Source organism: Acomys russatus, chromosome 3, assembly GCF_903995435.1.
Source record: "Acomys russatus chromosome 3, mAcoRus1.1, whole genome shotgun sequence".
NCBI classification, from domain to species: Eukaryota; Metazoa; Chordata; class Mammalia; order Rodentia; family Muridae; genus Acomys; species Acomys russatus.
In genome coordinates, this window is record NC_067139.1 from 15471577 (window position 1) to 15496735 (window position 25159).

A 25159-nucleotide genomic window follows, 5' to 3' on the forward strand; every position below is an offset into this window, starting at 1 on the left:
TGAACTACAGCTGAAGCCAGGGTAGGATGGAGAGAGGTGGAAGAGCTGCGTGCAGGTCACAGTGACCTGATTCTACTACACAGGCCAGTCAGCAATGAGTCACCACTCAATGCCTGGTGACCCGGGCACCTCGAATCTTTACAAAACACGGCCTGTGCCAAAGCGGCATCTTTCCAGCTATGGAGCAAGACACTTCAAAGGGTGAGAAGTGGCAGAGGGGAGTGACGTGCGAGAGGGGAAGGAGTGCTGCCTTGCCCAGGAGCCCAGCTTCGTCTTTAGGTTGCATTGAAGACCACAAGGCTTCCACAGGGCTGTGGGTTAACAAGGCCTCCACACACAGGTCCTGTGAACCCTCACCACAGCGCTGCACAGCGACACACCAGCTTCAGTGTGAGTGAGAACCAGAAGCTTCAATGTTTAGCACTGGGAAAGATTAAGCCAGATTATGTAATTCAGAGTTCATTTATGGACATCTGGGTCACAAATTATCCAAACTGAAACACTTTTAAATGTAGACTGTATATTAGGAGCTTAGAACCACTTGCATGGAATGGTGGTTTTAAAGTTAGGACAAAGCTCCAAAGCTATGACTTCAAATCTCTTCTCAAATGCCTCACTGGGTCGGAAACTGCCAACACTGAAGCCTGGTAAAGGGCTGCTGAGAACCGCATTCACATACACCATGGGCTGCTTTAGAACACTCTGGAGAAGCCCCCGAAGCTCACACCATGCAGCATTTAGCTTAGAAAAAACATTTTGAAGAGTACACTATGTAGACTTGCAGGAACAATGCTAGTTGGACATTTAAAGTAGGGTTGTTTAAATAGGTTGAAATTAAATATCCACCAACATCTTTCTGCACCCCCATGCTGGGGAAAAGGCAGAAGGTAGATGTAGTGCTTGGACACGGGGGACATCTCTCTGGTGCAGGAAGAGGACAGTCTCACACTTGCTATACCTGGATGCTCTTCTTCCACCGGCGCCTAGGTTTTCATCATGGTTGGAGATGCAGCTTGGAAGCAGGCGAGCTGCAGATGCATGCTACTCTTGAACTTGTTGAGCAGCTCTTCCAGCAACCTGAAGGGAGGACATAATTTTATATTCTGACAGTAAAGGTCTGTGCTGGCAAGCTGTATGCCAACTTGACATAAACTTATCATCAGAGAAGAGGGAGCTTCAATTGAGAAAATGCTTTTATAAGTAGGTAAGCTTGGAGGTTGTTTTCTTACTTAATGATTGATGGAGGAGGTCCCAGCCCATTGTAGGGGGTGGTGCCATCCCTGGGCTGGTGGTCCTAAGTTCTATAAGAAAGCAGGCCGAGCAAAGCATGTTGAGCAAGCCAGTAAGCAGCACTCCTCCATGGCCTTTGCATCAGCTCCTGACTCCAGGTTCCTGCCCTGTTTGAATTCCTACCCTGATCAATGATAAACAGTGCTGTAAAAGCCTAAGACAACCCTTTTCCCCCCACGTTGCTCAAAGTCACGGTGTCTCATAAGTAATAGTAACTCTGACAAGGTGGTTGTCTTAGTTGCTTTTCTGTTGTTGTGATACAACACCATGACCAAAAGCAACTCAGAATGATGCATTTAGATTACAATACAGTCCATCCATCATCTGGGGAACCCAAAGCAGAAACTCAAGGCAGGATCTTGGAGCAGAAATCCTAGAGGGAAGGTTGTTTACTGGCTTGTCATCAGTCTCACAACAAGCCGTCTTTCTTACACAGGCCACCTGCCTAGGGATGGTACAATGCACAGTGGACAGGGTCTTCTTATGTCAATTAGCAATCAAGAAAATGTCCCTTAGACATGTTACAGGCCAATGTGATGGAGGCAATTCCTCAAAAGAGGTTCCCTTTGCCCAGGCTGTCAAATTGACAACCAAGATTAGCTACCTCAATAGCTTAGCAAGGCAGAGCTGGTGGCCAAGGTCTGACTGCCATGCTGTGTTTAGAAGAAAACCAAAAAAGCCACTGTATATAAATAATAAAAATATTTCCTTTGGTTGACAACCAAAGGAAAAGAGGCTAGTCAAATAACACATTAATAAGTAGGTCTATATTTATCTTTAGCTATTCTCTTTACGTTCCTTCTCTAGAATCCTTCCTAAAACAGAACAGTACTTAGGTCTCCTCTCTTAAAGTTACTCAAACAATCAAGAAAAACAAAAAACTCACTCTTTGATTTCTACTTCTATCACTGCTGTCAAGCATACATAGTAGTAACCCACTCCAGGAGACAGGATTTTCTTTTAATCCTACTCATTAAATTGTTAATTTCTTTTTATTTATCATTATGTGTGTGTGTGTGTGTGTGTGTGTATGTGTGTTGGGGGTGCTGGCCTGCATGCCAAGGCATACATATGGAGGTCCTAGTTTGTAGCCCAGGCAGCTCTAGGAATTTAAATAAATACCTATATTTATTATTATTTTATGTGAAAAATGTGTGCATGGTATGTGGAAGGGGTGGGCACATGAACAGGCATGTAGGTCAGAGGACAAGCTATGGAGCTGGTTCTCCTCCATCGTTACACGAGGAACAGAGCTTAGGTCTTCAGACTTCCCCAGTAGGTATTTTACCCACTGAATCTGTCCTGGCCTAGACCTTCCAATCTGCCAGCTCCTGAGTGCTGGCACTATGTGCACAACAGACCCCAAACACAGCAGTGTATCAGTTTAAACAGTCTATTACTGGCTTTTCTTGATGCTCAAATGACTTTTGAAACATGTTCCATGTATTAAGAATAGTGATGGCTATTTTTATTTTTTATTTTAAAGCAGTGAAAAGGGCTTGGAATGAATTCAAGACAAAAACAAAGCAAGGTTTCTGGGTTGAGGAGCATTGATTTGCGGCTTGCCTGACCATGTGGAGACATTCACAAGGCTCTGCGCTTGGGGTCACACAAGTAGGAAAGCTAGTCTGCTCCTTTCATCCTAGGCCCAGTGACGCTTGGTCCAGGCACCTTCTCTGACCATTGTTCCACTAGGCTTGGCCACAGTGGCCAGCACTGTGCGTTTTATCCAATGAAAGGCAGGTAGAGTAACTAGGAGGGGCGAGAAAACAGAGAGCTACAGGGTCTCCACTGCCTATGCTGAAGCATTTATGAGAGACAGCTGGCCTAGACTTCCCCTCAGGCCACAGTTTCCTGTTATATGAAGAGTAAAGTTTAAATGCAGGTCGAGCTCATTAATGTGGCAGTGACACTTGTCTAAATCTCCATGTTTTATAGAAGCCAAAGTGTGTCTAAAGCAGCAGACAGGAGAAATGGCTGAGGTCCGCGCTCTCCTCAATACAGTAGCCAAAGCTGCAGCTGATCACGAAGCTAAATGATTGTCTTACATCCTCCGTACTTGTTATGTAAAACTATAATAGAGATCACCTTTAAAGTCAAGCGTAAAAGACAAAATTCATTCTGTCACTTGAGGATAAATGAGACACAGGTAAGCCAGCACACCGCATTACAGGGAGCCCAAGCTCTCCTTGCACCTGGGCCCCTCTCAGTCCTTCTAGAGGGTCCCTGGCTCCCAGAGGGTCCCTGGCTCCCAGAGCTCACATTCAGCTCGGCCAGTGGGCTGAGGACAGCACGTGGGGACTTACTTTTTGTCTGCGCCACTTGCAAGCTGAGGCAGGGCTTCCAGGGCCTGTTTGAAGCTAGACCTGCAACAGAAAAGCCCATGGCTCAGAAGGTCCACGGTCTCAGTGGATCATAGGGGGTCACTGTCAACACCTGGAAGCACATCTTAAATATAAAGAAACGGACAGAGGCCAGTGAAGGGAGTGCAGATGTGTTAGAAAAGTAAAAGTGAGAAATGACAGAAAAAGAAAAAGTAAAAGTAAGGCTACGGTGAGCAGACCGGCAGGGCCAGAGAGATGCAGCCAGGAAGTGGAACCTGACCCCAAGTGATGCTGCTCAGGAGAGGTGAGGCTGGTGTGACTGTGCAGATGGGGGGGGGGGGGGGGGCGGTGTAGGGGGAAAAGGAGGAAGGGGAGGAAAGGGAACTTTCTTTTTAAGACAAAACTATAGGTAAAGCAATTGTGAAGATGGGAAGAGAAAAAGTAGAGATGGGGTGGTATGCGGAACAGAACTCGGACAGTCACAGGGCCTGCTTTACAGTATCTAGTTCTTATTAGAATTAACATGGGCAGGAAAGGGAAGTATTTACATATAATTTTAAACAATATAATATCCTTACATGTGAAGGTAAAATGAAGGAATTGAAAGACTACCTGTTTAGTTTTTTGGAAATAGACAGTACCAAAAGAGTTACTGAGTGGAGTAAGGACCACACTGGACAGCTAATTTGGTGATAACTATTGTCCCTAAGAACAGCTGAGCTTTTCATGTCTTCTATTGTTCTAGTGGAGCTGAAGAAATAAATGTAATCACCACAGAGCAAGGAGGTCTTTCCTCTAGAAGTAAACTTAACCTCTTCAACTGCCCAGGATATGAATGCATCCTAAACTAAGGACATGTAAGGTGAATGAAAGTCCCCACAGAGTTACAAAAATGCCTCTGGGACTCCTCCATTCTCCCTTGCTGAGGCAGGGTGTGGGTGGGGACAGTGTCTGTTGGCAGACTCAGCTGTCTTTCCATGCTCAGTGGGCTCTCTTCTTTCCTCGGGGAGAGGGATGTCACTTCCTATTATGCTAACATCTCATTCCCCACAGCCTGATTAACTGCAACAAACATGGTGCTCAATTGCTCTTTGTTGCCAGAACAAAATAATGGTGATGAAGATGAAGGCGTTCAATTTTTTGTAGGACACCAACAGCTTAGGTGAGCTGACATGTCCTCGACCTCACAAGTCTGTCTAGGAGTTCACAGCTTGAGTATCTCCAATGTGAAATTCAATGTACTACAAGATTTGAAATGTTTTGGGCAATAAAATGGAAAGTTCCATATCAAGCACTCATTTTTTCATGTTCATTTATTTCATGTGCATGCGTATGCTGACTGCATGCATGTCTGTGTACACAGGCATGACTGATGGGCATGGAGGGTGGGTAGGACAGGGTGTTGAGTCCCCTGGTACTGAGTTGCAGATGGTTGTGAGCCACCAGGTAAGTACTGGGACTCAAACCCAGGTCCTGTAGCAGGTCTTCCAGATCTCTTAACTACTGAGCCATCCTTCCGGGCCTTCAAGCATTAAATGATAAATGATCAAATTATCTTTAGTCATGTGTATGGGTGCAATAAAACATAAATGAGTTCCACCTTCAAGATAACTTTTCATCCAACACAGAAACACCCACACCCACACACTCACACACACCACATAAAATCAAAAATTGAACACACTTTTGCTATTATCTTGCTTTTATAAACAAGGAACCTAATTCACAAAAGGTTAAGTTTAAAGGGTCAGGTAGGCATTCCTATTGAGCAATAGGGACTGGGTACTTCCTATTGTCTGTATCATTTTCAACAACAACAGCAACAACAACAAAAAGTGTGGTTGGGAAAGTGTGTTTTTAAACAATGAACATAGGAACCATCTATAAACGGCTTGTGGTACACCATGGCAAGCAGGAAGAAGCTAATTTTATCTGTTAAGAAAAGAAAGAAAGTTTTCAGTTGTACTGGTGACAGTAAGGGTGATGGCACAGCCATGTTACCAAAATCTGGAAATGAAATGAATGGTCCCAGCAGGGACCTCGTGTTCACTGCATAGCTCAGACTTCCTGGGCAAAGCTGTGTCTGTGGTGAACAGTTCTGTGCACATGGGTTGTAGCTCTCTCATTTCAACTACTGATGTCTCAATAGAAGGAAATCCTGACTTTCATTCAAAACAGCAAAGTTACCATCAAATTTCCACTACAAACTTTGCAAAGAAACCACAAGGCTTCCTCTTACACTGATATTTACAACACTCAAACTGTCCTTCAAATTTGATGAGATGTAACTTTTTTGGTCTCTTTTTAATAAAAGGAGTATGTCATACTTGGTCATATTACTTATGAGACTAAGATTTATAAATAATGAATGAAAAAAATAAAATTATATTAAATTTATAATGTGCTCTAAAGAAGTGGCCTTGAGAATCACCATCTTGCTGTAAGCTTGTGCTTTTTAGTAAAAAATTCTGATGAAACATCAACTTTATTGAAACACAAATTTATGAGTATTTACTTTGTAAGTATCTAACAGAGGACACAACACATGAGCAAAGCAATTTTGATCACAGAAAAAACTGAACGGAAACACTTGGCACCTTACCTACTTTCCTGGGTCAGGTAAATGGCTACAGTGTCCCTGAGGGCACAAATTTCAAGTCTGGCCTAAAGAGGAGAAAAATGCAAGAGTGACAAACGTCAGTTACCAAATGAGAACAAGTACTTTGGACACAGTCTGAAGCCTGCTTACTGTAGTGAGGCTAGTCAGAACACCACCACAATGACAGTTTGCTGTGAAAAGATCCAAAGAACAGAACTAACATACCAGTGTCTCCTTTAACCCTGCTGTCAAACAGGACTGTGGGAGGGACAGACATATCACCATGAAAATCATCACTGACTAGTATTTGCCTTTTCGCCTGGTTGTAAGAGGGAGGAAACTAACACATCAGCCCAAGTGGCTGGGCTTGAGTCCTGGTACCTGCATCCTTTCAGATATACTGTCTCCTCTCCAATACAGCCAAGCTCTATAAAGTCAATGCAATCTCTGTTAAATTCATGAATGAACTTTGAAAAAATGAAAATTGACAAGTTAATCCTAAAACTAAAATGGAAATGTAAAGGCCCCAGAAAAGTTAAAATGATGAAGGGAAACAACCACACATTTGGAAGCCTCACATTTTCTAATTTCCAGCACCCTCACAGCAGGCCACACTAAATCACAGCGGCATGGCACCAGATGAGGACAGGCAAGGAGCTCAGTGGTGCAGATGAGAGCCCCAATGCGGTGGAGAAAGCACCCATCTGGAAAACAGAAACAGCACAACTGGACCCACATATGGAGAAAGTGAAGCTCAAACTCCCTTAACAGAAAATAAATGTAAAAACAAAAACTATCCTAGCTTGATGCCTGGCTTTGGTGGCCAAAGTTGTTTTATGCCTAGGACACGTAAAAATCGAATCAAATCAAATTCAGGCAACATAGTGTGGGAGAAGGAAGTTAAACAGAGACCTGTGGACCACTATGTCACCCAAAGACCTGCCCTCCAGACCTTGGCACAGGTGAACCATAGAGACCCACTAGCCGGAGGATGTCACCCAGGGCCCACGAGCCATGTGGTCAGCCTGCAGTGGCAGCCACCACAATGTGCATGTGGTGCACAGATGGGAGCGTATGTACAGAATATGTGGCGGACAGATGTGAGAGAAAGAGAAGTGGAGCAGCTGGACCATTATGAGAAGAGATGGAACTGGAGACTCAGGGGTAGAGAGGAGTGGCCAGGCCCGCTATCTGGAACCATGGTGAGGGCTCAGCTGAGGGCCATGCCTGGGTCTGTGGCTATGTAGCTGCAGGGATTGGTGTTGATGTCCATGGCTCATATTATCACTAGAGAATGTGGTACTGATGTCCAGGGGTTGTGTGGGACTTGCCCCTGCTGTCATCATTCTGGAGAGCTTGCTTGCCCCACCGCTCACCAGAGACAGCACTCTGGAGAGTAGGCCCTGCACTTTGCCCAGACAGTACAGCGCAGTTGGCCCTGGTTGAGGGGCGTGGTTGAGCTGGCCACACCATTCATCTGCTGGGAGGTGTCATGGGTGTGGAGGTGATGCCCTCCCCCCAACCCCAGCTCAGAAGAGCTGGTCCCAGGGTCATGAGAAGTGAGCTGTTCCTGCCCCTCACTGGCTGCAACACTCAGGAGAGTGGGCCCTACCATCTCATCTGGGCAGTACAGTAGTGTTGACCCTGATGGTGAGAGTGCAGGTGAGCCAGCCCTGAGGGCAAGAGCACAGGAGAGCTGGCCTGAATTTGCCATCTTCCTGTCTTAGCCTCTTGAGGAGCTGGGATTCCAGGCATGGACCACCATGTCCAGCAGCAGATGCATTTTCACTTAAAGTTTCCTAGTCTCAGGACAGTTGGTCAGAGTGGATGGAATCTGACCAAGCACACATGTTCAAGGGGAATCTGGGCCGCACGCACAGGGCTATGATGCTGCTCTCTGGGGTACTTGCTTGTGTCTGGGTTGGCCCAAAAATCTAGCCACAAAGATGAGAAGGCTTGAATTGAAGTGAGATGACCTTCAGGCTAAAGGCAGGGAAAGTGGGAAATTTACTGAAGTGTATTTCTTCTAAGTCAATTCCAGCTTGCTCGTTGGCATCATCAATTGAGATGTTTATTTAATAAAGATGTCAAGTTTGCAAGTATTGGATGCAGCAGGCAGGCCTGAAAGAGCTTCCTATCAGCTGAAGAACTGTCATTGTTTTAGTGTGGGTGTGTACACATGCATGTGTGAGCCTCCAGGGTCCCATATAAGCCAAGCATAGCCTATACCACTAAGCTACCCAAGCCCTTCTGTAAATGCACAACAAATGTCTCAATACTCAGAAAGCTCACAAGCAAGCCATTGTCCCCTCTACCTGTGTACCTGCATCATAACAGTTACCTCACCAAGGTAACTTGCCTGAATGCTTTGGAAACACATGAGGACTCTATGTATCTGCATTCAAATAGTTTTATAAACTTCTTGAAGGACTTGTCTGTTTTTAATGCCTAAAACAGAACCTCTGGGAATTGCAGACAATACACAATGTGACTGAGTGTGTGTGTGTGTGTGTGTGTGTGTGTGTGTACACCTGCATGTGTGCATGCACAGTGGGCATATGTATGTGTGTTGTACAGTGGGTATAGCTTGTATGTTTGTATGTATGCACATGCTGTGTGTATGCTTGTGTTTGTGTATGTGTACACCTGTGCAATTAGCAAGGGCATCAAAAACACCCGCTGTGTCTCTAAGGCTGGTAGTTAGCACAGAGGTAGATGATTTTGGTACCTGCAGTGCTCCATTTCTGCTGAAGGATGAGACACACTGCATCAGCCGGCTCAGCTCTTCAGAGACTGCTTCTACCACCCTGGCCAGGACTCGTGGCACCAGTTCTTTAGAAATAGTGAACACCTGATGGGAGGTTTAGAATAAAAAGAAGGCTGTTACCTACGCTTTTCCTAACTTGTGCCTGTCAGTAACATAAATAAATAAATAAGTAAATAAATAAATGAAAAAACCACATTTCTTAGGTTTTTCTAAGCCACAATTTTAAAAAACCAAACTTATGAATGAAAGATACACAATTATGCATAAGCTTTTGTTTTTAAGATTTATTTTATTCTGTATGTGTGAGTGCTTTGCCTACACATATGTGTGCGTATCACATGCAGGCCTGGCACCTGTAGAGGTCAGAAGAAGGCATCAGATGCCCTGGAACTGGAGTGGTTATGAGATACCATGTGGTGCTGGGAGCAAACCTATATCTTCTGCAAGAACATCAAGTGCTCTTAACTACTGAGCCATCCCGCCAGTCCCCAGAGGTATACTTTAGTTGTACTTACTGACTAATGACAAAACAACTTCTTTTTTATAAATGTATTGCAGATGTAGACTAAAAATTGTTTCAAAAATTTTGTGTTTTTAATGTGTCCTTGTTAAGAAACAAAATCTCTAAAAGGGAAAAAGCCTCTGGATAAGTATTTGCCACAATTCAAAAAGGATTAAGTGAACTATGGTACTGGTGTAGTGGTGTGCACCTGCTATCCTGGCTACTCAAAGAGATGAGTAGGAAGAGCGCTTCGACTCAGGAGGAGTTTGAGTCCAGCTTGGGCAACACAGTGAGAACCTATGTCTTATAAATAAACATGAGTTTCATTATTTCGTATTGGATAAGCTTTCCAGTTTTATTGTGTACTATCCATACATTATTACTTTTATTTGATAAACAATTTCTTTCTTAATTTGTGTATTTATACCTCCCCACACCGTGTGTGTGTCTTTGTGCACACACAGGCACATATACCTTGTCATACAAATAGAAGTCAAGGGACAACTTACAGGAATTAGCTCTCTCTTCCACTATGTGGGTTTTGCCGATCAAACTCAGTTCATAAAGGCTGGCTACACATGCTTTATCTACTGAGCCATCTTGGAGGCCCTATTTCAAATTTTAACAAAGTTATATTTGAAGGTTTAGTAAAAAGCTTTACCTTGCTAATTAACACATTAAAGTATGTTTTCTTTTTAGCTTTGCTTGTTCCCAGTTTGAGGTTCTAGTGTTAATTAAATTGTTGAGCACTCAACAATTATTTGGGCAATTTAAAATTTTGTCACAAGGTTATTGGGCTAAACTAAAGGGGATTTGAGAGGCTGATACTTAGACTGTTCTCACAGCTGTGGATATGGCTAATAGCCAGCCTTCAGGACAGAACCAGAGTGACCCTTAGAGCCCTGAAGTCTGCAGTTCCTCAGTTCTCTGCATACAGGATGCTCCTACCCACCACCGACTTCACTTATGCTTTAATCTTAAAAGAAATGGACACAAGAATTATCTCCTAATTTTAAATAAAATCAGAGTTAAGTCACATAAAATCTTTCAAAGAGGAGCTCATGAGCTCCTTTGCTACAAAGGGGACAGTGTAAGAGGAGGAGGTGTCACCTGTTTTCTCTGGCTGCCCTGCCCTTCTGCTTTTCTTGTCCTCATGCATATTTTTAAAGATACCATGATGGCCTCCAAATCTTCTAGAAGAGAAGGCCACATAAGCAACTGCCTGGATGCCTAGAGCTAAGCTGAGGAGGCATCTGATCAACTGTAGTAACTGTTTTGGCCTTGCTTTGTTTGCCAGTTTCTCATCCTTCTGTGAGCCACCCTGAGAGTGCTGGACCTTGAGATCGATCGCTGCATGAAAATGCAGGCAGCAGTGGTGGCTGAGGCACCAAAGGTGGCAGCTTGTTTTCCAGTGTGCCTCAGAAGAGTGACTCCCAGTGCCAGGATGTCCAGTAAGGATGCCAGCATGACACCTCCCATCATAACTGTGGGGACAGCTTGTGTGAACCCTGGGCAGCAGCATCTATACACCGAAGCAACAAAACTAATTTACACTGACTTCAGTGTTGCTGTAAGGATCACAGAAGATATGTATATTTTCACACAAGCAGACACACTCACACACTCACACGCAAAGATGCAAGCATATACAGACACAAACACAAGCATATGTACACAGAGACACAAATGCACACCGACATAGATTCATGCACACACACATGCATGCACACAGACACACATGCAAAGATACATATGCAAGACACACAGACATATATGCAAACACACACACACACACACACACACACACACACACACACACACACACGCTGAGCTCTATTTTACTAATATGCCCAAGATACATTCTGAAGGGGAAAAGAGACCCCCTCCTTGGTAAAAATAATCCAATTTGCTTCTCTTTCTTTCTTCCCCTTCAATTACCTACTTTCAAAGGAACAGATAATGACAGCTTACCTCTGCATGCACAGCAATTATATTCACCAATGCTTCTTTTAAATAGTTTCTGACACCTGAAATCAAGATGGGGGAGGGACAGGCACTCAGTGACATCCTCAGCCAGCTCTCTCTCTGCAGCATCAGCAGGCAACTGCCAGAGTGGTCTGAGGTGAGACTGAAAATAACACCATTGCTGTCCATTTCCTTTTGAGATCAAATGGTGAAAGGACTATTTACAGAGAGGTTAAAACCAAAAGAGCTTAAATGAGAAATTTTCTTTCACTCTTTTTCATTCATATCTCGATTTGCCCTGAATTTACTATCAGTTGGCCTCAAAATCCAAACTTTAAAATGTCCTTCTATTTCAGATGCATAGTAGACAAAGTACAGAGGACAAAAAGAGGGTGTTGAAGACGTTAGACACCACAGCATTATAGAGAAAGAAGTTTTGATCCTAAGAAATAACTTTAATTTATTTTGTGTGTGTGTGTGTGTGTGTGTGTGTGTGTGTGTGTGTGTGTGTGTGTGTACATGTGCAGGCATGTGTGTGTTTATGTGTACATTGATGAACAGGTGCCTGCTGAGGCTAGAGGGCATCAAATCCATTGGAACTGAAGTCATAAGTAGTTGTAAGCTGCATGGCATGGGTACTGGGAACCAAAACAGTCTTCTGTAAGACCAGTAAGTGCCCTAAACTGTTGAGCCATCTCTTCAGCCATGAATGGCTTTCAAAGAAAAAACCTTAAGGTCTTAGAGACCATTCAGTTGGCAAGAGTGCTTCCTGTGCCAACATGAAGACCCATGCTTGAAACCCAAGTACCCATGTGAAAATGCTAGGCTGGTCAAGGCTGTTTGTGCTTTAACCCCAGTTCCATGGGGGGATGGAGGTAGAGACAGGATGATTACTTGGATGCCAGCCCAGCTGCAGGTTCAGTGACAGACCCTGCCTTAAGGGGATAAGACAGAGTGTGATAGAGCAGGACGCATAGGTGTGCGCCCCCATGTGTCCATATACCCTACTACACACACAAATAAAAGCTGTCATGAAATTAGTTAGACCTGATTCTACTTAAAAAAAAAAAAAAGTTTAAGATTGGACAAAATAGATATCAGACTGTGGGCCAGAATTAATGAGCAGAGCCTGAGTTAGCAGCAGCAACCAGGTCACGCTGCTGAGTGTGCGGTCACAGCTTTCTGAACCAACCACCTCCTAGCTGTGACTTTTGCTGAGAAGGCCTTCCCACATATCGAGCAAGTGTAGATTTTGCACCTCTTTAGCCAGGCTGCAGTGAGGATTAACGGTGACCCCATGCACACACCCTAGTGCTCACCATCCTCTTAAAGAGACCATCATTGCCGTGGTGTAGGAAGAACATGCAGCAGTGTTGTTTTCCTATAACTCCAAAATGACTGCTGTCTTCTGGAGTGAAATCGTCTAGACTGTCCTCTAGAATTAACTACAAAGTGAAGGACAGTATTCTCTCAGGATGTCATCCATAGCTTGAACCAGGAACCATTAACTGTAATCATTTTTTTTCTGTTTTTTTTTTTTTTTTTTTTGAGACAAAATTTTGTGCGGTCCAAGCTGGTCCTGAACTCACTATGCAGTTGAGGAGGACCTTGAATTCCTGATCCCTCTGATTCCCCTCCCCAAGTGCTGGGGTTACAGCTGTACCACCCGGGGAGGGTCAGGACAGCAGAACACAAGGGATGTATGAAAGTGCAATGCACTAAGCAGTAGAACACAGCAGCTGCTTCCAGTGGAAGTCCAGCCATGCCACGGAGGCTAGGGAACTGGGAGCCGGGCCTGCTTCTCTAGACAGCGCCTTGAGCATGACTCTGGGTGTTAGAGCAGGGCACATGCATGTGCACCACTCAAAACCTGGGGCCCAGGGCAGTCTGTGAGGGAGCAGCTCATGCATGATTATCTCTGTGCACCTAACATGCACAGATACTGAGATCCCAGGCCAGAATGAGAACAGTGATGCTCTGATGAAGCAGGAGTTAAGCCTCAGCAGCCTCTGTCATGTGAAACCAGGCTCTGCTGGTGCCACTGCAGTGCAGCTATGACAGTGATGACTGAAAATGTAAGGGCAGCTTCACAATGTAAAACACTCACGCAAAGTCAGAGTGGGCTGCAGTGCTGACTACTAAGACAAAAATTAAACTTAGACTCAAGCAGGGCAGTCACATGCCCAGTGACCGTGTACTAGGAACTCAACTCCCCCTCTGACCCTGGCAGTAACTTTACACTAAGAGTCACCAACAAAGTACCCCACAGCAGAGACAGCCCTGGATTAGTCAACACAATTCTACAGACGCAGCTGTGACAGTGAACAGTAAGGATACCCGTAAGGGATATTTCATCCAAGAGAATATTTCCAACAGAAACTGAAAAAACATGCTTCCCCTGTTAGCCTGACTGCAGGTTTTCCATAAATAGCAGAATTAACCTTAGCTGTGGGGCTACGGGGCATGCTGGAAGAGAGAAGGGGTGATAGCCAAGGATGGATGCAAACAACTCTAAGGTTAAGCAAGGTGTCAGGCCAGTGAGGGGGGAAGGGACAGGCTGATGTTGATCAGCTCTGCAAAGGGCAACCAGCCTGAGCTGGATCTTGCTAAAGCAAAGCGTTAACCTCTCAAAGCAACACATACTCTACAGTATTAAACAGCAATTACCAAGCTAAGCTGGTTAGGATGGGGCACGCCCATAATCCTAGAACCCAGGCAGCTGAGGCAGAAGGATCTGAGTTCTTCCTCCTGTTGGGTTACCATATCCAACTTCGATAGGATAGCTTTTGCTTCATCTTATATTTTGTCATGTTTAGTTGTTATCTTTTAGAAGCTTGTTCTTTCCTCTTTTTTATTTTAAGTTATATGTTTATTCATTAGTATTTTTTTATAAGGTCATAAGTCAAAAGCTTTTCTGGTAATGCTATAGAAAATATTCACTTCTAATGAGAGACAGAATGGGAGTGGTTCCGGAGGGAAGGGGAGGTGGTGAGAAATTGGGAGGAATGAAGCAAGGGGAAACTATAATCAGAATATACTGAGGAAAGAACCTCTTTTCAATAAAAGAAAAAGTGCTGAAAATACTGAACCGCAGGCTTTCTCTTCCCAAAGAGCAACTCACTACATTAACCAAGAGTCTTTTACTGCCAAGTGAATTAATATATTCATTTTAAGGAAGTGGCTACACATAATCCCTCATTTGTTAACACAGATTTCCTAGGGTTCTCTTATGCGGTGGACTAGTAGGTACATGCCCAGCATTGGGCCTTTTTAGTGGAACATGCTGATGGTCCCATAAAGAAGACCAAATAGTTACTACAAGTGTCATCACAATTTACTGAAGTTGGTTTGCGTCTATAATTACATATAGCAAATTTATACATGACAGTTATATGAAAGGGTTTTGTGTGGCAAAGAAAGGCAGTTTAAAATAATTTGTAGGTGTGTTTAGTTGCTCTCTTCTTTTGGTGTCACTCTCAGCTGGTTGAACACTAGTACTGAGGTAAAAGGCAACCCAAAGTGTCAGCCCAGGGATCATCTATGTTTGGAGATGGCCACTTGGCCTGACCCCTCACTGGTGGCGAGCAGCTGGCAAACGTGCTTTTTGCTGGCTGGGCAAAGAAAACGTACAACTAGGCTTCCAAGTCCAGAGACTGCTCGCCCAGAGACAGATTCAACCCATCGCAAGTGTAGAATATGGAAAGCATCAATACAAGCATATTTCCCCATCATTATTCCTGAAGTAAAGGCCTTTAACAATTATCCGTGTTTGTCAGCATTAGGAATCTAGCAATGACTTACAGCTGAGGGAGGACATTCAGAGTTCTGTGTAGTTCTGTGCCTTTTCGCAGAATGGTCCAAGATTCTGAGGCCCTTGTGTCTGCACTAGGGAAGCTGTGGCAGATGGAGTTTGGAATGAGGGGCTAGCCCTCACCTATGGCCTCAGGGATCTAAGCCTGCCATCTCTCCCTTCATTGAGGAGTGGTACAAGGAAAGGAAGGCAGAAGCTGAGGAAGATGTCACCTGAGGAAGATCCCAGGGAAACTGTACAGATACACACTGCCTAAAACAAATGCTAGGATGGATTTCAAAAGTCCCTGGCTTTGATGCCAGCGGACAGGACCAGAATTTGATTTTTGATGAAGAGGCTATTTCTACAGGGTAGGTGACTATGAGGGTGAAACCACACTGTCATCTACTCTGGTGGCAAATGTTGTTTTCTCTTGTCACATTTTATTTTATTTTAACATTATTAACAATGACAGTTGCTAATTACTTTTTATGTTCCTTTAAGTGACAAAAAGTACATCATCTAAGATCCAAATTCTGGTTTGTCAATCAGTAACTACATGACCTCAGATGACAACTCAGTTTGCCTCTCAAGTGACTGCCAATTCTGAAAGGCAGCAATTATAGTGCGTCCTTTGCTAACAAAGCCATTTTTAAAATGCTGTTTATTCTCTCATTCTTCAATAGTGTCCATACCCTGTGTGAACACCACCAGTGTGGTGTAGGAAGTGGGCAGAGCAGACACAGCTTGCAGCCCCAAGAGAGATCAGACTTTTGTGGGTCTCAACAAGGACATACATGGCAAGGATACAGCCTTAGATAAGACATAGACAGCTGGCTAACAAGCACTGAGTATAAAACGCACTAACTACAGCTGTGTCTTCTGAAACTCCAGGTGGACACGTGCAAACTATAACACACTGTGACTGCCATCCAGCTGCACATGAGGTTCTTCTGAGCAAGCAGACAGGAATCAGTTAACCATTGAAAACTTGTTAGTAATATATGGTGGCAACAGGTAGTTGCCATGCTGTGCAGTGTGGCTGCAGTGGGGTCTGACAGGGCTCTGTCTGTGACAGTCTCACACCAAGGCTGCTCTGTGCATTCACCTGGCTTCACCACTAGATTTTTAGGGTTAAACCGTCTAAATAAACTGTTAAGTGAGTGGAATGCATCAGTAATTAGAGGAAAACTGAACCACTTGTAAGCTTTATATGACCCACAGTCCAAGATGCTCAGCTTTCACCAGGGCTAACTAGAGACCTGCGTGTCTGTTATGGAGAGCTGTCTTCTGGCAGGTACCTTCCTTTTCATAGGAGACAGGAAAGCAAGGACAGTCTTTCTGATTAAGCAGCAGGCTCCACTTAGACGTACAGTTAGAGAAAGTAGAGCAGAATGCAATGCTGCTGAGGCTCAACCAACTTGCTTTCCAAACAAGCTTTGCTCTTCTGGTGACAGCTTGTCCCAAGCAATAAGTACTGTTTTGCTCAGAGCCTATAACGTACGAGCCACCATGGCAATGCTCAGGAAGATAAGAACACAGTGGGTGCACCTTGTGTGTGTCGGAAGACCTGGGTTTTGGTCTGCACCCCAATGGCAGTAAGCCATGAAGTGTACAGTACAGTCCTGATTAGGAAAGGAGGCAGCAGCGTTGACAGTGTACAAGGTGGGGGGGGGGGGGTCATGGGGACTGACTTGCTTCTTGGAGTTGCAGGAAAGTGCCAGGTTATTATGATGTAGCCGTGAGTGTTGTTTTTAAAAGAGCTCTACTTAGATAAACCCCCACAACTTTCCATGTTATTTAAGTGAAGGATTGAGAAGCCATTTCTGAGCATTCATAATATCGACCTTCTCTGCTCTGAATATGAAATTAGAATGTGTCATGATATTTGACCAGCAAAGTGTCCCCACCCACACAGTATGAACCCAGACGATCACTTAGCAATTAATCTAGAAGCCTAGTGTGGAAATTCCCCAAGGAGAACACAGAGTTTGCCTCTCCTCTGAGCAAGGTCCCGTAGGCTGCTGCTTGCATGGTGGGCTTCCGGTTAGAGAGTCTTTGTGATCTGACATCCCCCACAAGGGAGACAGTGTTTGCACACTTCAGTTCTGGTCAGCTTGTCAGTTTCTTCTTTTTTGAGCAGAAAGGTCACATGACTTTGGGGATAGGCACACTATTATTTAAAATACATAGTGGGAGCCTAATATTAGTATTCTGTGCGAAGCACCATTTCAGGTCCTGAGGAAAACACGAGAGACCTTCTCCAGAGCTGAGAGAGGCAACACCCAGGTTCAATATAATAACTTATATTATCTCTCTTACATATAAGAAAAAGAGCAAAGTAAAGTATTCTTAGACAAGAAAACAGCTATACGACATAACACTACTCAGGCGAACAGTAAAGCCTCGATTGGCAAAGACAAGACTGCTCTGCATGAGAAGGGCATCACTGTGACAAATGACCCCATTCCTTGTTGAAGGGACCTGGTGTTCCTGTGTCCATTTCACAAGAATGCTTCCTGCCCACAATGTGATACTGCAATGTGTACTGCAATGGAAAGTGTTTAAAGGGCAGCTGAAAGTCAGGCAGTTCATCTGAGGTTTGAGTTCTTGATGCACAGGGCATGCTCACAGTGTTACACAGACAGATTTGATTCTTTTCATTAACAATATGAACAAGCTGCTAGGCGAACTGCTGAGGATGTACTCCGTGGGAGAACAGACTACTGAATGATCAAGGCTTTCTTCTTTTTTTTAATTTTGAAATTTTAAAAATTAAATGCCTATTGGAAAAAATAAATGTAAAAATATAGGTTTATTTAATAACAACTAAATGTTGTGTTCACCACTTTCCCCAGGAGAATGACACCTGACAATTTAATATAGTCTTCAGACTTTTGCCCAGGAACATTTTTTTAAAAAGAAAGAGGCTATGTTACCATTCTCTTGTTAAAACTTCATTATATAACACTCTTAAAAACCATAAAAACAAGGAATTCCCGAAATTTGTGGATAAATGGATTGAGCTAGAAATGATCATAATGAGTGAGTTAACCCAGAAGCAGAAAGACTCAAATGGTATATACTCACTTATATCTGCATACTAGCCCAAGGGGCATGTCCCACGAAAGCCTTCACTTAGCAGGAAACTGGGACAGAGGGGAAGGCATCCTATTGGGACTCTAAATGAGAGACACATGGGAGAACAGCAAAAGAAAAGGATACAGAGGGTCCTAGAAATCTACAAGTAGAACAATATGATAGGTAGATTTGGGCCCAGGGGTCCTGCTCAAACTAAGGCACCAGCCAAGGACAATACAGGAGGTAAACTTTAAACCCCTTCCCAGATCTAGCCAATGATCAGAATATTCTCCACAGTTGAATGGAGAGTGAGATACGACTTTCTCACATACTCTGGTGCCTCACATTTGACCATGTCCCCTGGAGGGGGAGACCTGGTGGCACTCAGAGGAAGGACAGCAAGTAGCCAGGAAGAGACTTGATACCCTATGAGAATATATAGGGGGACGTAATCCCCCTCAGGAACAGTCATAGGGGAGGGGAATAATGGGAAAATGGGGGGGGGGGGGAGGAATGGGAGGATACAAGGGATGGGATAACCATTGAGATGTAACAAGAATAAATTAATAAACAAAAAAAAAACCATAAAAACAGTCTGCTCATCATAACAGAGCTGGATCTTCAGCAATGTCAGGAAGAATATGGCCTCCCATGCACTCCTGCTCCCACTAAGAACGGCAGCTTTCCAGGCACTGACCCTCTAGAGGGTACAGCTGACACACTGATGGCCCTAGCACCACACCCTAGACCCAGAGGCCATGGTCTGCATCAGGGACATTGTTGGAGGTGCACATTTTGTTGGTTTAGTGGCGTATACTTACTGCTACACAGTGATGTGGACAGTCTTTACTGCCTGAAATGTCACTGCTGCCTCTCTCCTTCACGTTGCCCTCTCCAGTAACCCTAAAGCCACTAAGCTTTCTCTCCTTCCACTGTTCTGCCCTTTCCAGAATGTAATAATTTGGGGTCATACACTATGTAGTCTTTGTAGACCAGATGGCCCTGAACTTGCAGTAATCCTCCTGCCTCAGTATTCGGAGTACTTCTTAAATAGCTACTTGACAAAACTTTTCATTGAAACAATCAAGTAGGATTTTGAGCAAAATTTAAAGGTCAAAAAAGATATGTCAAAGACACGCAGACACCTCTGCCTGTATGAAGTCTCGGAAGGAGTTACAGAAAGCACGCTGTACCATGTGAGCCTATACCAAGAACGCAGATCTCCCTTCCCAGGAAGCACTTCCTGGCACAACTGACACCACTTCTCTACAGACAGCTCACTCAAGGTACTCTGCCTAATGTTGTTTTGAAACCCGGCACTCCCCAGCAGTGCTTCAAGAAAGCGAATTGGAAAGTCTGGAGACAACCTACTTCATATACCACATTTCCTGTTTTTAACCCCTGTGCCCTAAATCAGTTAGCACTCCTTGTCTACTGATAAAAATAGATCGAAAAATACTATAAATATCCCACAATGTACTTTTTAAAATTGTCAAACTGAAACAATACATGAAATGCCTGGGGCATTTTTTTCAAGTAAATTATCTATTCAATTATACTTTAAAGACATAAAGATCACCGCCTGTTCTTTGTTAAAAAAAAAAAAAAAAGGTAGTCAGAAACAGTATCAATATTTAGCATAACAGACAAAAGAGCCTAAATATTACATAATACATTAAGCTTCTGTTGGCATAGAGAAAGCGAGTTTCTGTTGGAAGTACGGCTCTTCCTGTCCTAGTGCACATTCCCATACTGAAATGTGTTTAAATGTGTGCCCACGGGCAAGGCAGCCTTCCTGTGAGGGTGTGAATAACTCCTGCCTCTACAGTGCTCTATTTTCTATTCCAGAATTTTTTCCTCCTATCAATATGCTGTCCTACTGATCATTATGGCGGGTTTCATAGGAGAAGTTGAAACCATTTAGAAAACACAAAGTACTATCTGCAATGAAAATGCTAACGAGTTCATGGTTTACTTTATATCCATATGTGTGTGTGTGTATGTGTGTGTGTGTATATATATATACATCCAAGTAGAAGTGACCGGCTCTAGAGTTCTAATGTTTTGTACAAGCCACTTGTCTGATCAGAGTATTAAAGCCACGAAGTGCTGGCTTTGCACCCTGTCGAATCCAATGGCACAAGCAGGAGGCTGACTAGGAAGAACAGGATGGTGGGTTTGAGTGTGTGCCTCCAGCTCCCACGAGCTGCCTGCCTGCCCGAGTCTGTACTTACAGAGCCACGATAACAGGTCTCAGAGATGGTTCTGACTGAACACAAGTCACACAGCCCAAGGGCAGCAAGGGATTTTTCAAGACACAAGAAGGGTCAGCTCCTCATTTCATTCATAGGACTTTGTTTCTGATTCCTTAAAATGCAATCTTCCTTCACACGTAAGAATTCAAATGGCCATTTCACTGCAACCACTGAGCTGCTTCCTGTCCTCATACACGGCCTGGTGCTCCTGTCACTCTGCCGAATGCATCCCGAGTGTCCTGCAATAACTCAATGCAGATTTTTAATGCCAAAGAGTGCAATGCCTTTACTGTCCCTGGTATTTTGCCATTCCTATGAGGGACTTGTGGCAGCACCCCAAGGTGATTTAAGACATTATATCTACCAGCAGGAGACATAATCTAAGAAACGTTTTTGAAATCTATAGGATTGTTCAAATCAAAGGCAAACAAAATTTAACCCTCTTAATATACATATATTTACATCTAAAGCTATAACATGATCTAAATAGAAAACATTTATTTTATAAAAATGTGTCATATGATATGTCCAAGACTGGTAACGGGGTCCAGTCATTGTAGTGGCTCTGGTCTAGATTCAGGAAGCTCCACTGCAACACAAACTTCCATGACAACAGACACAGGCAGATCCAGCAGAGCCCTCCCCCAGGAGGGAGCAGGCATTCAGTCAACAGCATCAGATGGCTCCATACTTACACAGCATGAGAAGTATTCCAAAGTTAGTGTGTAAATCATCTGAAGGTCTGATTAAGTCCACTTTATTTTGCTGCCTAGATTTAGTGGCTTTCATAACTGAGAAACTATCCCACTAAGAAATGCATGTGTATTTGCTAGAGGTACTTTTACCTCTCATTAAATCACTATCCCTGGCTGTTAGGGTCTTTCAGAGGAGTTTTTCCGTCTGTCTTAAAGTAAAGTATAACTACTACATAATGAACTATGTGATTCCTTTGTATACCATTTGATTTTTCACATGCATACACAACATACAGCCCACATGTACTGGCAAGATAAAGAAGGCAAACAGGATTTCCAGTAGACTGGAGCAGCCCTTTCCTGACACCTATCTCTGTAAACATGCACACATACTCACATACATGCGTGAACACGCACATGCTGATGTGTAGTGAGTGAGTGGTCACTGCATACTCACATGCTGACCTGTAGGGCAGGGTCACTGCACACACACAGGTTGATCTGTAGTGGGTGGTCACTGCACACACACACACACACACACACACACACACACACACACACACACACAGTCACTGCACACCTGCACACACGCACACAGGCTGATCTGTAGTGGGTAGTCATTGTTCACAAGCTTGCTTGTTCACATGGCCACTGCACATGCCATTCTGGAGGCTGTGTAGCCAGTTGCTGGTAAGCAGCTGGGCAGCAGGGCTACAGTCCCACCTGAAGCACAGCTTCATTAAATTGTTTACTTTCAAGGCTGTTCCATGTGGGCTCTCATATATACAAGTAGCACTGCCTCTAATGAAAACAAAACAGAATTGCCAGACCTTCTTTTTTTTGGTATACCCTTCCCAGCATAATATAAAAACATAAGTCATAGTACCAAGCAACAAAGAAGAGAAATAAAAGCCCAAGAATACAAACCATTTTTCATTTCTTTAACACTACCCAAGAACAGAGTACACGATATTACATTTTTTCATCTCCATCATATTTAAAGTTTGTGAAGACAGTTTTTGTGATTTTATAAAACCTATTATTAACACACAAACTTGCTACCATGATATGCAGTCTTCAGAAAATCCCTAAAAGTCCTTGTCACCATAATCACAGGTTGTCGAACCATTTGCAACCAGAAATGACAGCAACTTCAAAAAGCAAGAATGGGTTTTCAATATATCATATTTATGAATTTACTGTGATTGTCACTCAAAAATTCGATTATTAGTGTACGGTGTTATCAGAAAATTGAAGTCAATTGATTAAAAAAAAAAAGGCACATCTGAGCACCCTGCACAATAGACGTTGTACTAACATTCTTTAACTTGCCCTGATAGACACAAACTGCTTCATTTTGTTCCAAATGCTTAAGACATAGCCACTTGCTGAGTTTTTTATTTTAAATATCTTTTCTTTCTCTTTCTTTCTTCCTTTCTTACTGCTTATACAATGCAGTGTTCAGACAAATTTTAAAAAGCACTTTATGTGTCTACTTTTGTGTGTGTGTGTGTGTGTGTGTGTGTGTGTGTGTGTGTGTGTTCCAGAGAATGTGGAGATCAAAGGACAAATTGTAGGAGTGGTCCTCTCCCTCTGTCACTTGGGCCTGGGGACTGAAGTCAGGCTGTCAGGCTAAGCCATCTTCCTGCCTCTTAGGCACACTAACTAGCTTGCTGATAATGGTATTTTTGGAGAAGTCAAAAGATGGAAATTCCAGGAAACCCTGGTCTAGAGAACATCTCAACTATGAAAGGAGGGGTGTCCAAGGTTTTTCTGCCATCTCAGACCTCTAACTTTTTCCTTCAGTGGATTTCTAGGAAATATTCAAGATCTTGTTTTGAAAGGTGCAGAAGTTGGCACCCCACTCTTCAGAATCATGCCGGCTAATTACTGTGCTATGCAGGTGGCTTGTGGTGCTTAGCTGGAGAGAGCAGAAGAATTCTCCAAGTGACTACTTCATATGAAGCACCGTTATCTGTGGTGTTAGAGGACACATATGCAAAGGCAACTCTAACCTGAGTAGGGACTGCTCTGCAGTTTAACACGCTTAAAAAATCCTATCAGTTGCTCACTTTCAAAAAGAGGACTAAGTCTCTGGGTCTTCTATCCAAGAACAGGCCATTCACAGATATGCAACTAGTGGTTTACCAGAGCACCTTGCCCCTCACCCCCCTCCCTGCATTTTCATACCTCAGGGCTCTCAGGAAGCTGACACTGAAGAAAAATTTCAGGAGAGTCCTGTGCCAGACCCATAGGGTCCGAGATTCAAGATGGATTGTACAAGAAAGGCAGAGAGAAGCAGAGGGTAAAAAAAGAATCTTTAAAGGTATTTTGAAGGGGAAGTGATGGGAACCAATAGTTGTATCTTAAAAAACAAACAAACAAAACAAAGAAGTTAAGCAATGGAAGCTCCATTCTGAATTAATCCTCCTTAAAGGGGACCACGGGGAGGGGGAGCTCTAGAGAGGAGGATAATAGTTACTACAAAGAATGGGGAAAATGGGCAGCTTTAATTGGGGAGGGGGGCAGTCGAGAGGGAGAGGGAGAGAGGACAGATAAACAGTTTCAAGGATGTTTGAAAAAGCAATAGGGAATCATATTTTTTTATTTAGAAATACATATATAATGTAAATACACTCATATACATATAAGAATTTATGCCACTTGGGGTGATAGTGCTCTCTCCAAGAGCCATAGACTATCTAAAAACACCCCTGTGATAGCCATGGAAATCCTCCCTTAAAAGTAGTTGGCCACACAAGACGTGCAGGGACAAAGATAGAGCAAAGACTGAAGGAATGGCAAACCAAAGACTTGGCCTACTTGGGACCCATCCCATGACAGAGAGCCAATCTCTGGCACTATTAATGTTACTCTGCTATACTTGCAGACAGCAGCCTAGTATTACGCCTCTCAGAGACTTCACCCAGCAGCTGATGGAAACAGACAGAGACCCACAGCCAATCCTTAGACAGCAGTCAGGGAGTCCCATGAAAGAGTTGGAGAAACTATGGAGGGAGCTGGAGGGGTCAAGGGCTCCATGAGCACACCTATGGAGTTAACTAGCCTGGACCCATGGGGGCTGAACCACCAAAGAGCATAAATGGACTGGTTCTAGGCCCCCTGCACATATAACAGATGCACAGCTTGTTCTTCATGTGGGTCCCCAACAACTGGAGTGGGGGCCCTCTCTGAATCTGATGCTTTCCTTTGGATCCTGTTCTTTTTCCCAGGCTGCCTTGTCTGGTCTCAGTAGGAAAGGATGCATCTAGTTCTATAGCGACTTAATGTGCCAGGGTGGGTTAGTACCCGTGGAGGACCTCTGAGGAAGAGAGGGGAAAATGGGAGGAAGGAGTATGTAAGGGGGAGGACCGAGAGGAGAGGAGCAGGAGCTGCAATCAGGATGTAAAGTGAATAAATAAGTCAATTAAAAAAAAAAAAAAAACCACAAACCAAAGAGGACAAGAAGTTGCGAGGGGAACACAATGGGGAGGGAGTCTGCAGGGAGTCTCAGGGGGAAATATCACTAAAATATATTGTACATGTGCGAGGGGAACACAATGGGGAGGGAGTCCGCGGGGAGTCTCAGGGGGAAATATCACTAAAATATATTGTACATGCACATGAAAGTCTCAAGGAATAAATGGAAAATATATTAACACACACACACACACACACACACACACACACACAGAGGTGTTGGTCAGGGGAACTGAAGAGACTCCTAAAACAATGTAGCCTATTAATGTAGCTCTTGGTTGCTTCCCAGAACTTGAAGGTAAACTCCTATTGGCAAGACACCGACATTTCAAACACAGGACTTGGAGAAACTGAGGAGGAACTAACCTGATAGGCTGCTCCCTGAAGACTAACTCTCATAGTACCAGAAGG

General features: G+C 43.7%; 1 protein-coding gene across 1 annotated transcript in view; it reads right to left on the minus strand.

The window, feature by feature from the left end:
* Nucleotides 1–916: 916 nt before the first annotated feature.
* The window catches only part of Exoc2 (exocyst complex component 2), a 167247-nt gene continuing 143004 nt past the window's right edge, over nucleotides 917–25159 (minus strand). The window contains exons 24-28 of the mRNA XM_051169545.1: nucleotides 11454–11509; nucleotides 8942–9064; nucleotides 6217–6278; nucleotides 3597–3656; nucleotides 917–1077 (exon numbers count right to left, since the gene is read on the minus strand). Coding sequence (XP_051025502.1) covers nucleotides 984–1077; nucleotides 3597–3656; nucleotides 6217–6278; nucleotides 8942–9064; nucleotides 11454–11509 — 395 coding nt within the window. The 3' untranslated portion in view covers nucleotides 917–983. The remainder of the gene's footprint in view (nucleotides 1078–3596; nucleotides 3657–6216; nucleotides 6279–8941; nucleotides 9065–11453; nucleotides 11510–25159) is intronic.